The sequence below is a fragment of the Chanodichthys erythropterus genome, chromosome 14 (genome assembly GCF_024489055.1).
Source record: "Chanodichthys erythropterus isolate Z2021 chromosome 14, ASM2448905v1, whole genome shotgun sequence".
In the NCBI taxonomy this organism is placed as follows: Eukaryota; Metazoa; Chordata; class Actinopteri; order Cypriniformes; family Xenocyprididae; genus Chanodichthys; species Chanodichthys erythropterus.
The window spans coordinates 34,782,109-34,796,084 of NC_090234.1; the positions used below are offsets into that span (position 1 = coordinate 34,782,109).

Sequence of the window (13,976 nt, forward strand, 5' to 3'; positions counted from 1 at the left end):
TCCAAAAATAGCCTCAGGAGCTCATTAAGAACAAGTAGTAATGATAAACACACATTTAAGGCACAGACAGTGCTTACTCGAAGATCTATAACCACCACAAGTAGGTTCCAGTCATTAATGAAAGCATGTTGGTTTTTAACAAGACCTCCTTAAAGCAATCAACCTTTTTATGACAGGAAGAACATGTTTTGGTCTTCTTTTTTTTTAGCCCAGACAAATAAAAACTCATCATGAGAAACTGTAATTCACTCATTGCACATGTAAGACCACTAATATTGACAAATCGTCTGTAAGCTCAGTTTTAAAATCTAGTAAACTGCCTTGCAAGTAAACTGAATCATACATAGTTTAACATTAGCATTATGCTAAGCTAACAACGCTGTACTCTAAATAGGCTTAAAAGTAGGCTACATAGCACTCTGTGAACAAGTACATTTTGAACAAGAATTTTTTTCCAGGACACACTTTGTCTCCTTTTCTTGTTATTTCTATGGTGTTATGTTTTATGTTTGTGTTTAATGTGGCTTGAACAGTTATTGTAGTTGAATACAACTAAAACCGTTCAAAGAAAATTGTTACTTGAAATACAATAAACGCTAACTGAAATAAATTACATTTATTTTATTTCAGATAGTTGCCAAATAAACATTTCTGATTTTCATCCAGTTTAACTTGATGTAGTAAAATAACTGAAAATTAAAAATATGAAGATTGACATGGAAACTTAAAGGTTTATTAGGGTCATTAATGACTCACCCTCATGGCGTTCCACCCGTAAGACCTTTGTTAATCTTCGGAACACAAATTAATATATTTTAGTTGAAATCCGATGGCTCCGTGAGGCCTTCATAGAGACCAATGACACTTCCTCTCTCAAGAACCATAAAGGTACTAAAAACATATTTAAATCAGTTCATGTGAGTACAGTGGTTCAATATTAATTATATAAAGCAACAAAAAATTTTTGGGTGCGCCAAAAAACAAACAAAATAACGACTTATTTAGTGATGGCCGATTTCAAAACACTGCTTCAGGAAGATTCGGATCATAAATGAATCTAAATAAGTCATTATTTCGTTTTTTTGGCGCACCAAAAATATTCTCATCGCTTTATAATATTAATATTGAACCACGAGGAAGTGTCATTGTTCCCTATGGAGGCCTCACAGAGCCATCGGATTTCAACTAAAATATCTTAATTTGTGTTCCAGAGATTAACGTGTGTGGAACGGCATGAGGGTAAGTAATAAATGACAGAATTTTCATTTTTGGGTGAACTAACCCTTTAATAAAAACTATATTAGTATTGCAGTGATTCTAAATTCACACTGGATTTAATTTTTTATTTTATTTTTTATTTTATTTTTGAAACAGCTGCTATGCATAAAACAGCCATGTTGTATATTGGCCTCTGTCCTCTTATTTATCTTTTTTCTCTTTTGTCCTTGACTCCATAGCTCCTCATTTATTCTCAACCTTCCACACGCCGATTCCGATCGACATGCGACACCATGAGGGGAGATACCATTACGAGCCACACCCTCTGCACCCCATGCATGGGTAAGTTTGTTTAACACTTTGACATTAATTTTCCTCTGTCTGCACTGATGGAATCATCTTTAATCAAGTCTCAAAGAGAAATAAACTGTTGAGTCATCTTCAGTATAAAGCAGATTCAGAACATGCCGTGGTCAGGTCAGGTCCAGTACAGCCGTTTGTCTTCCACCTGAAAGATTGTTCAGCTCTAGTTGGAGATGTGCAGCACATGGAAACAAATGCCAATGATTCAAGCAGTTTCATATCGCATACAAAACGGGTGTTTAGTATAAAGCTGACAGAATGTTAGCATCTCTCATCCTTGTAATATTTCATTGTTTTGGACAGCATCTGTGAGTCTGGCATTTACTGAAACAATTTTGGCAGGTTTTGCTGTTTAAATCTGGGAATGATAAGAAAGTCTTCAGTATAAAAATAATATTAAAAGCAAGAGACAAACCAAATAATAAGAAATTCTGAAGTATTTTATTTTATTTTTCAGGTCAGCCATTCACATTCATGTTCAAAATAATAGAAAAAATAATACACAAATTTTCACATATACATAGACTAACCTGATAAACAATCAGTGATAGCTATACATACTGTGAGCCCATCGACACTAGAACAATTTATCACAGGAGCTAGAACAGCCTGAGAAAGAAAATTCCTGCCCTCTCTCTCTCTCTCTCTCTCTCTGTGTACTCTGGCTTCTTTGATTAATGTGACTTGGCCTTGACAGAGGCCCCCTAATTCATCAAGACCTTGATTTGGCTGTCCTCTTCACTGCCTGTGCTCAATTCACCTAATTACATGTATATTGCACAGCAAATTAAGCACAGTGTTATCTTTTGGAGGTGTAGTGGCAAGGGTCTGATTTAGTGAACGGATCCTATAGAATGATTCATGATACAAGACTAAGGATATACATCTTTGCCATATGTAATAGTTGTTAGAGGAACATTTAGACAAACATTTGTTTGTCTATAACACGTATAACACTCTTTTAACACTTTGTCGTATAACACTGCCAATTGTGATGTTTTGACTTGGAATCTGCAGATAAAAATAGTGGTTTCTGTATATTCAGATGTGCTGCAGATATGTGTTTGCCAAAAAAATCTTCCAAAGCAATCAAATCTCTCTCCATGCGCATAAATAGGAAGAGTTGACAAATCTTGAAGATGAATGTCTAAATGTTTCTAGAGTATTTCAGCATGTAAACAGCGCAATTAGCATTCAGAATCTAGCTTTCCTTCCCCTGAACCTCAATGACAGTAGAATGAATGAGAGAAACACATCTTTCCTTATTCACTCAAAAGCATTTTTCTTTTTGGAAAACAGTTTCAGATTGCAGTGGTATCGAGCACCACCCAACATTTTTTCAAACCGATGAATGTACTAAAAAGAAGTTGTCCAATCTAATAAGTATTTCTATATAGTGAGGGGAAACTTTGCACATATCTTTGGTTAATGTGATGGTAGATAAGTTCTGGACTTGCAGTAATACTGCAGAGAAAGGGAGTGACTGGAGAGCATGCATCGAGTTTGGAAAAGGTTCCCACGGCTGCCCCAATGGCAGTTAACTGCAGTCTCTGTGGGATAAGATGTGATTCATCTAAATCAGAGCACCTGACCAGAGATGTGGCATACTGATATTCTCTCTGGAGTCAGCAGGGGATATGCATATTCTGAATATTTCCAGCCTGCTGAATGAAATCACATATTGTTAAACATGAACATTTTATGAGGTTCACAGAAGCATTTGGGTATTATATAGGGGTATATATATATATATATATATATATATATATATATATATATATATATATATATATATATATATATATATATATATAATATAATATAATATAATATAATATATTATATTATATATATATATATATATATATATATATATATATATATATATATATATATATATACATATATACATATATACATATATATACATATATACATATATATACACACACAAATGTTGCACTTTGCAGACATATAAACAACAGTTAGGTCACCAGGAACATTGCTATTGACTGCTGTATGATGGTAACAGTACTACATTCACAAAATTGTGCATCAGTCACTGACGCTTTTTTTTAGTAATACAGACACTAAAAAGAATGTCAAATGGAGACAGTTATTGTGTTTCGTTACTATGGGCTGGTACCACCCATGGTGCTACGATGGAAGACTTCTAAAATGACAGGTAGCTATTAAGAAGAAGCTCTCTAAATGCACCATGACATACCCTGTCTATGACTAAGGTCTCCTCAACTGTTCAAGTACCATCTTGTCAGAGAGAGGGCGTAACAACAAGACCTTGGTTATCATTCTTGTCAGTAGGGGCCCACTTTTTCTTATCCCCTGACAGGTAAAGTTGTAAATAATGGCTTATTATTGAGGGTTCAAACACCCAGAGCATTTTTCCTGATTTATTTATGTGTTGACATGTTGTCTTGTCGATTCTGACTGTCTGGCAAACACTGAGAAATGTGGGAATGTACCCAAAACCGGGTTAATATGTGTTTATGTATATTTAAGAGTTGTCTCTCACTGTTGTTGACATACTTTCCCATAGTAGTTCAGTTATTGCGGGAAAGACCTCAAAACCACTGTAAATATTACCCCAAATCTTTAATTATGTGCCAAAAATGCTGAGAATTCATAATGACATTATGCTTAAAGCATGAAATCAAAATGTATCCTGTTTACTTTTTTAATGCACATTGCTGGACTTATTTGCATGATTTGTTTTACAAAAGTAAGGGTTGCAAATGGTGTTTCACATTGACTTTAAGCTTTAGTCAGGGGTTTTAAATGACAAAAAGAGTATAGATATAAAAAAGAAGAATGCTCTCCTACTAACAATAGAGTTGTAAAAAGGCAACTGGAAAGCTGACTTCTGCATCAAATATATATGTTTTATATATGTGTATGTTAATTAACCATTTTAATTGACATCTGTTGATGTTCAGTTTGGGACACTGACACTGATGGTCACAATAATTATTACAATATAACCATCATGAGATTTTCTGTGGTGATGCCATCTGTTTTCATAATGTTGTCAGTGGTCAAGATGACAACCAACACATGCTTATGGCCACATAAAGATCTTTGCTGGCAGTTTGCAAAATCATTGCACTATTACAGGCGAATATTAATTTTGAGCACTTGCTTCTACAACCCCCTCCCCTTCCACAAATGGGGGGAGGATTTGGTGGTTTGTGTATGGCGAGTCTGTTTTCTTTCAGCTCCTCAAGAACAGAGACGTCTTTATGGCTATCCTTTCAAGGAGGCTGATGGCAGAAAGTTGGCTACAGGACAAGCCTGGTAGTCTGCAGGCGTTTACTGGAAACTGAGCACGACTCCGGCTGGGTGCAGGTTGGCCTCCGAACAGAGATGGTATAAATGAGAGACTGAGATGAAGCCAGACTGTGCCAAGCATAATGCATCTGATACCCGCCATTCAGATAGTCACTGTAGGCCTTGCTCACATCTCATTAAGGGCACAAAAAACGGTTTATCCCTTTTTGAAAAATGCATGTATTAAAGCAATGGTTTCAAATTCTGTCATCATTTACTCACCATCATGTCATTTTAATCCTGTAGTCTTTCTACAGTGCAACACAGAAGGAGATGTTAAGCAAAATGTTCACTCTGCTGCATACAATGAAAGTGAATGGTAATCAGGGGCTGTCAAGCTACAAAAATGTATCATAAATGCAATAACTTCTCTTAAGAATCTCTTCAAAGTCTTGTGAAGTTATAGATAAGCTTTGTGTGATAAACAGACCAAAATTTAAGTTATTTACTGAAGTTAATTCTTCCCCTTGATTCTCAAATGTTGTTTGTATGTTATCTGAATATGTGCATAATATGCATCAACATTTACAAGCCACATAATAACCAATGCCGTTCATCACATCTTTTTTAAATGAATAGCAAATAAAATTTAATTTTGTTCCACACACAAAGCTCAAGAAAACGTAGAATATAGTAGGGATGTAACAATATTCAAACCGAACCGGAAAACCACGATACGAACCGCGATACTCTCATGGCATACGAACACGCCCCGCCTATTCTGTCAATTTAATCACGAAATTCAAACAAAAAAAGGCGGTTTTGACTCTCTTTAATGTGGCGTAACAGATCACTATACAGGCATCTCATTTCAAGCGGCAATGGAGGGCGTGAGTGAACGTGATCATCTCTTCCTCTTTAATACAGAATAAACATAAATTAACATCTGAAGGTATGTTGAAAGAAAAGTGCATCTTACTGAAATGTATAATATCTCTAGTAGTCACTCAATTAGTGTTTCAGGGATGGAAAGACGTCAATAAAACAGCTTGTAAACACTGTGTCCACATAGCATTTACCTCAGGTGTGTCCACAGCTTGTTAGTTTGCCAGAGAAATGAACTCTTACGCTAAATATATGTACTATATAAGCCTATATATTCATTATATTTTACTAAACTTGTTAGTGATGTCTTGATTAATTAATGTATGTTTAAATAAATCATGAAAATTACAGACACTGTGTAAATTATTATATTTCAACAACAAATTGAAGTAAAAACCATGAACCGTATGGTAAAAACATAATTTAATAATTAGATTTAGAAGTTAATGCAAAAACTGCCTTATGTGCAGTTTACAAGTTTGAATACAATTTGTTATTTGAGTGTTGATTATTATATCTAAAAATAAATAGCAACTGAATTTAGGCTAATACAGTAGTCAACATTTGAAGTGGATCAAAAAGTTTAAGCTGTCCTAAGAACTAAGGACAACTTTGATAAAATGTTGACTTCAAATGTTGACTACTAAAGTTTGGGCTCTGAACCTTTATTATTATAGTAATGTGCAAGTAAGGGATCCCTATATTGTTTACAGTTTTAATAGAGATTTTTTTGGTAACACTTTATTTTAGGGTCTTTTAACTAGTTCCTTATTAGCATGCATATTAATAGAATATTGGCTGTTTATTAGTACTTATTAAGCACATATTAATTTCTTATTCTGCATGACCTTATTCTACATTCTTAATCCTACCAAGTACCTAAACTTAACAACTACCTTAATAACTAATAAGCAGTAAATAAGGAGTTTATTGAGGGAAAAGTCGTGGTTAATAGTTTATATGTGTTCCCTAAAGTGTTGCCATTTTTTTTATCCTTAAGAAACTTATAATTGAATTAATTCAAAGATAATTTGTTCAGTAAACTACTGTTTAATAAAAAAAAAAAAAAAAAAATACTCCCCTGCTGTACTGAACCGTCAGTTTTGTGTATTGTAAAGGCAGGACCACACCAAGCCGACGGTCAGCCGCTGGGCAGTTTTTGTTCATCGGCTGACTAAGTTTTCTCAGTGTGTTCCACACCGTTGGCTGAAGTTGGTCCTCTGCTTTTTTTCAGCCGTTTCGACACGTTGAATCGGCGTCTGAGCTCGTCAGTCCGTCGGGCCATCTGATCATTCTGATTGGCTGTTCAGATACTGCCACCTGCTGATATGGAAAGGCATTTCACCTTACGCAGGCGCAGAACGGATGTGCTACTTGGCCATCGGCTGTCGAATGTCGGTTTGGTGTGTCAGGGCAACTTTGGACCCAGACGCTGCCGACGTAAGCCAAGCCCGCAGTCTGCTTTCATCGCCACTAGTTCGTCGGCTTGGTGTGTTTCTGCCTTTACACCCCTAGAATATAGTCATTTTAACGATATGATACTTTTAAGGTGCTTTTGGTCATTTTTGCAATCTTGTAGTAGTCTTCGTAGTAAAGAAACATCTTGACAGCCCCTGGTCACTATTCACTTTCATTTTATGCAAAAGAGCAGGATTGAACTTTCTGCTAAACATCATCTTGGTTTGGAAAAACATGACGGTGAGTAGATGATGACAGAACTGTTACTTTAAGTATTTGGCACATAACTAAATGCATTTTGATGGAGGCAATCTGTAATCCTCTTCACATGTCAAACAACCTACACTTTTATAAAAGAAACATTCCCCTTTCATTCAGGCAAAGGCTTTTTATTCCCTCCCCCATTGACTACGGTCTAATTTTCCTCGATACAAAATGAATGTGTAGCTATAGTTGTAGTCTGCTTGCCATCAAATCCCCAGAAGAACCGACCATCCCCCATAATTTGCAGCCCAAGTGCAGAACACACCCTTGTGGAACGCAAGCTCTGATTCATACGCATGGTCATTTCCTCTCCCAGTGGAAAGTGAAATAGTATGGGGACATAGACAGGTCTGCTTTATTTAACACTGTCTGACATCCCCTCTGTGTTCAAGAGCGGTCCATTTAGGGACTCAACTGCAACAAAGAGCACTCTGGAATACTTCTGATTGGTCAAACACAACATTAGCCAGTCAGACATTAATTTGACATCAGGATCCAGATCACATCATTGGGTTTATTTAGCAATAATGACCAGCAGTTTTTTTCTTTCATGACCTTCCTGTAGCTTAAACAGTAGATTATGGCAATATAGCAATGCCAAGGTCATGGGTTCACTTTGAATAAAAGCGTTTACCAAATGCGTCAATGTAAATGTAGGACATCAGGTTCTCATTCAAGTGTTCAACCATTGTACACTAATATGTCGTTGAGGGAACCACATATAAACAACTCTTCAAAGTCCTACAGAAGATCAGAGATGTGTGCTCTACTTTCAGGAAATGTTAGAGTTACAGCTGCCTCCTGGCTGGTGTTCTGTGGACTGGCGTGCGGGCGGCGCAGATACCTGCCAAGACGTGACACATTTATATCCTCGCCATGACCTGTGGGCTATCTGTGAACTTCTGCCCCATTATCTTGTTCTACACATCAGCCTCTTCAAACAGTGACTGAGAAATGGGGGGGGTATTAGATGAGAGCAGACTCATCATAACACTTCAGGCTTGTGTGTCTTCAGAGACTTCCATCCCACGCAAACATTACAACCAACCATGTACTACAGCGCTCTCAGTTTCGACTTGTTCACTACCTCAGGCTTAAAGGGAGGAGTAGCTTGTCTATGTTTGGGTTTTGTGGAGAAAAAAAAAAAACATGACCAGTTTTACAGTAAAGTTCTTAAGCCCAAACCCAGTCCGTAAAGTCCCTTTGGCCCAATCGGTGCGTCCGGATGTTACATCTGGACCTGGCTTGGACCTGAAGTTGTTCGCTAGCAATCCTAGTTCAGTCAAGAATATAGTGTGTGAGAGAGAGGGAGTGATCTAAAATAAATAAAACAAAATATTTATAATAATTATTTATATTTGTGTTTGTGTATACATGTATATAATTTTAATACATTTTTTAAAACCTCGAAACATCATTAAAACAAGAAAAACAACAATTTGCCTATAAGGTAAGAAAAATAAACTAGTTAGATCTAAAAAGTTAGATAAGCTCTATAATTGAAGATATATTTTCAGATAAAATTATCTTGTTAAATTATAAGTGTAGATTGCTGAATCACACTGTTTATGAACCATTTTAATTCTTTATTTTACTTTAATAAGTAACATATTTCAAAGTGAAATCGCATATTAAAGGAGAAAAAATCTTGGGTGAGATTTGATTTTATCCATCAGAAATGTGTTGAATTGTTAGGTACCAGAAGGTAGCCAGACGGATTTGTGATATTGTCTAAAAAGGAAAGTCGATGAATCATGCACCATAAAATCAGGAATATGCATTAAGGAAGTAAATGGTCTTTTTTTTTTTTCCTGATGACTTTAATAATGAGTCCTGAGCTTGTTTTAAGTGTGAAGTAATTAAGGTCTGTCACTGACAGTGATAAAGATAGTGATGGTGAAAAGTATTTTTGTGTGAACCTAAGACATGGATTTGCACAGAGGGTCCCTAATTACACTACACTTAAGCACTTAAACTATGTGGCAGCTTGTCTTTGTGTAAGAAACTAATTGTCTTCTTTTTCTTTGTCTTTTGCTAGACCACATGGATTAGCTGGCAGTCCAGTTATCTCTGATATCTCTCTCATCCGACTATCGCCTCACGCTGCAGCTACCGGAGAATCCCCCTTCAACCCACCCCACCCGTATGTCAACCCACACATGGAGCACTACCTGCGATCAGTCCACAGCAGCCCCACTCTCTCCATGATCTCTGCAGCACGAGGACTGAGCCCTGCTGACGGTGAGTGTCATATTGTTCTCCATGTACCAGTGTGCTGTTGTCGTTGACAAATACACTACCATTCAGTAAGAAATCAATATTTTTATTCAAAAGTGACAGACTTATATAGTGTTATAAAATATTTAACATAAATGCTGCTCATTTGAATTTACTATTAATCATAAAATCCTGGGGGGAAAATGATTCACTGTTTCCGTGACAATATTAAGCAACACAACTGTTTTTAACATTGATGATAAAGAATGTTTCTTGAGCACCAAATCAGCGTATTTAGAATGGTTTCTGAAGGATCATGTGACACTGAAGTCTGGAGTAATCAGGATTAACGTCACAGGAATAAAATAGTAAACCGTTATTTTAACTTGCAATAATATTTCACAATATTACTGTTTTTATCAAGTTAATATAGCCTTGTTAAAGATAAGAGACATTTTTTAAAAACATTTAAACCTCTTTCCAACCCCAAACATTTAAATAGTAGTGCATTTTCAGCTATAAATTCAAATTTTCATTTACTCACCCTCAAGTCTTTCTATATCCATATGAATTTCTTTCTTTTATGAAAAACAAAAATAGATGTTTAGCAAAACGTTCAAATTGCTTGTTTCTATATAATGGAAGTGAATGGTGGCCAAGCTTCAAAAATGACTAAAAGCACTATAAATGTGATTCATGTGGTGTAATCCAAATAGTCTGAAGCCATATGATAATAATGTGTGAGGAAAGATAGTAACAAAGCACTTTTACAATAATTTTATTGTGCTTTTTATGTTTTTTGGCACTTGACAGCTCCTGGGAAACATTCACTTTCATTTTATGGCTTGAACATCTTATCTAACATCTTATTTTGAGCTAAAAAGACGAAAGTCAGCCAGGTACATTAACTTCGTTTAAAACATTAAAAAGTCACACGGGTATTGAATGACATTAGAGTGAGTAAATATGTTTTTTTTAGTTGTTGTTTTGTTTTGTTTTTTTAGCTGAACCATCCTGACAGAACAACCAGGGTGTTTCTACAATAATGCCTCAATCAAAACATGCTAATAAGTGCCCGTATAAATCCAAGAGCGCTTTCAAATCACCCATCGTACCACCTGAGAATGGATTTTATGTTTATGGGAGTACATCTAGGAGGAAAAATACAAACATTGGTCAAGGAGGAAAGAAGCTAATGGTTCTGCTCCTCCACAAACTCAAACACCACAGAAGCTCTCTACCATTGTTTATCTCCTTTACTGTGTCAATGAACTGGACATTTAGTATGCTAAAAAAACATTATTGTAGACCTGCTTTTGGCATGTAAGCCTGAATACGCAAATAGAAACAAAACAATTTCCCACACATTATCTCCCTTGCCAAAATCAGCCCTGTTACTATAACAGGTTGGGACGAGCAGCCCAAACTAGAGATAAGTCACCATCAAGTACAATCTCTTGGCAGTAATGGGTCTTTCCTTTCACACTTAAATAAGCAATGTGGAAAAGATTGTGTTGGTGAATAAATGGCAGCAGAGATAATGGAAGGAATTGAGCTTGAATGAATCCAAATAAAAACTAAAAAGCCTTTTTTCGACCATTTCATATACACTTTGTTCCCAGCAGTTCACCTACTACACTTTAAAAGGTCTCGAATAAAACAGCTGATTAATTCAATTATATGCATAAAATACCTTGCTAATCTTAGTCTAAATTTGATTTTTTTTTAGCCCTACATTCATTGTGTCTGCACATTATACAGTCAACTAACTAACTTTGTGACAAAGCTTCAGTCTTGCAGAAGTCAATCATATTGTCCGTTTAACAGAAGGTCCATAAAGAATGGCTGATAAAGATCACTGAAGATGTCCCAAGCCCCAGAGCAGTGTCTGACTGCTGATCTGCCTTCATTGGTCCACTGCCTCAGGGCTTTTTCAGCCCCAGCCTCTGCTGCACCCCTCCTCACACCGTTTCTGAGCCCCTCTAGGGATGTCGTTATACGATCCGGCGAGCGTGGAGAAAATAAACGGCCTTGTTCTGCCATGAATCCAGCACAAACACACGCCTGTTCTTTTTTAACCTCGCTGGGGCCTAATTGTTCCTGATAGAGCTGTTATGGTATGAATGGCCAAGCAGGCAAGAATGAGGTGGGAACCCCCCCCTCCCCCCCCTGAGCGTCCCATAACTTAAGGAGCATGGGTGTGAACTGCTGTTATTTCTTCGTCGTAGGCGAATGTTATGGAAATAACGTAGGAGGCACTAATAGTTATCTGACCTAAGCAGACAGAAAAATAAATATATTGCTTGAATGCATTGCCTTTGACACCTTTAGATTGGGGTTTACTAGGTGCAGGTGTTAAAGTTTAGGCAAGGAGTTTAAGGGGAAGGAGAGAGCAAAGAGACCTGTGCCACTTTTTACTTCTAGGTAACTTTCAAGATGTCTGCTATAAACTGTATATTAAAATAGAAAAGAGTTATTTTAAAAAGCAGTTTTTACTGTATTTTTGATCATATAAATACAAAAATGAAATTTCATTTTCGTGAGACAGTTTCCAACATTTGTAATAATATTTCATATTTGAAGGCAAAGCTTACTATCAATATTAGTTCAGCCACTGGCACAACTTACCCCAAAGCATCTGGGATACAAAATGCTTCATTGAATAATTCATGGCTAGTCTTTACCCCTATAATTTACATAGTTTTATGTGTTTTTAGAACTAAAAATGTTTATTTTTTCACACTAAAAATCTCATGTACATCTATCATAAGCAACAGTATACCATATCTAAATACTGTATAGGGTCATGTGGCAACTTATTAAAGTTACATAAGTTATTCAGTCAAGAGCAGTTTGATTTTGTTTGAATCAAATTAAAAACAGACGGCAGCAGGAATGTTAGGCTGCTGTCACTTTAAGAGCTAATGCACGGATCCAATATACTGATACACATGCGTTTTCTTTCTCGGCTGTTTACGTTCACTTAAGAAATAACTGACTATGTTTACGAGGATACTTGCCAAGATGGGATTTTGATGTAATTTTGTTTGAATATGTGTGTTCAAGCACAAGAAGACATGAAAGAGAGCTCAATTCGGTATTCGGATATGTGTACACAAAAATCCCCACACAGCGTGCAAGAAATGAATTGAGTTACCTTTCGTGTCTTCTTGCACTTTTGAAACGGTACAGCACTGGCCCGTCATCTGTCCCAAATGTCGTTCACGTTTGTTCACGTTCATGTTCTCACAATATTTGTATTGTTAAAATTCATAAAACTGGTGATTGATACTGTTCCATATACTCGCCAACACCGATTTTTACTCACATTTGTTGCTTGGCGAGTGTTAATTTTAGGCCCTGTGTCTAATCCTACTCTCCCCTACCTCTGTGTGTGACTCCTGAAATACTAAACTCTTCTCTGTCTTAGCAGTGACCCATGAACACCTGAAGGAGCGGAGCTTGTTTGGCCTGCACCCTCCCCCACCTGGGGCCAATCCCTCAGAGTACTATCACCTCATCGCCAGTCACCGCAGCCCTTATGGAGACCTACTCATGCAGACGGGGGCCGCGGCTGCTCATCTCCCTGACTACATGAGCCCAGTGGACAGTGAGTTACACTCCGCAAGCACTGCACTGACCAACATACTACATCCATACTGTCACCTTAAAGGTCAATTGCTTTTTTTGTGTTGCAATGCTTTCTTCTAACTTTGTTTAATGTGAAGAGAGCTATAAGTAAGCATTGATTTCCCAGCATCCCAAACTGCAACTTAAAATAGTCGCAAATGCGACAAATTATACACTTGTGACAATAACATCAAATCTAATAAATATTATAAGGAAAGAAGGAAAACTTTGTGATAACTTGTGGCCTAGTCAGATTTCTAGCAGTCATCAGTTTACATTAATTTAACTAATTCATGCAAAGCTCATTCCAGTATCTATTATAGCAACCCTTAAGAAAGCAACACATGCTTGAATTGGTGTCTGAGACATTTCGGAAGGCAACAATACACAAAAATGAGTTATTGTAGCCAGAAGCATTTGCATTCACATACTTTCGTTGAATATTTTGTGGGCTTTAAATCAATCTGATCACTGACTCATTGTTCATATGGCAACATGCAGTTAAATATGCACATGTTTTTTACTGTAGTTCAGGGGTTCCCAATCCTGTTAAATTTTTTTTTTTTTTTTTTTTTTTTTTTTTTTATGTGGATCCCTGCTTCTCCAAGAGTGTAAACACTGTGGCTTTGTGGTGCTCTCAAAATATTGTTCTGTTG

At 36.6% G+C, this 13,976-nt stretch overlaps 1 protein-coding gene across 4 annotated transcripts in view; it reads left to right on the forward strand.

Annotated features, from left to right (window-relative positions):
- Nucleotides 1–13,976, forward strand: part of gli2a (GLI family zinc finger 2a) — an 84,445-nt gene that overhangs the window by 47,639 nt on the left and 22,830 nt on the right. For 2 of the 4 annotated variants that reach the window (XM_067408693.1, XM_067408694.1), the window contains exons 3-5: nt 1,458–1,560; nt 9,512–9,714; nt 13,121–13,300. In XM_067408693.1, the coding sequence (XP_067264794.1) occupies nt 1,458–1,560; nt 9,512–9,714; nt 13,121–13,300 (486 nt within the window). Of the gene's footprint in view, nt 1–1,457; nt 1,561–4,647; nt 4,945–9,511; nt 9,715–13,120; nt 13,301–13,976 lie in introns of those variants that run through there. The other 2 variants (XM_067408695.1, XM_067408696.1) reach the window with 2 other exon arrangements.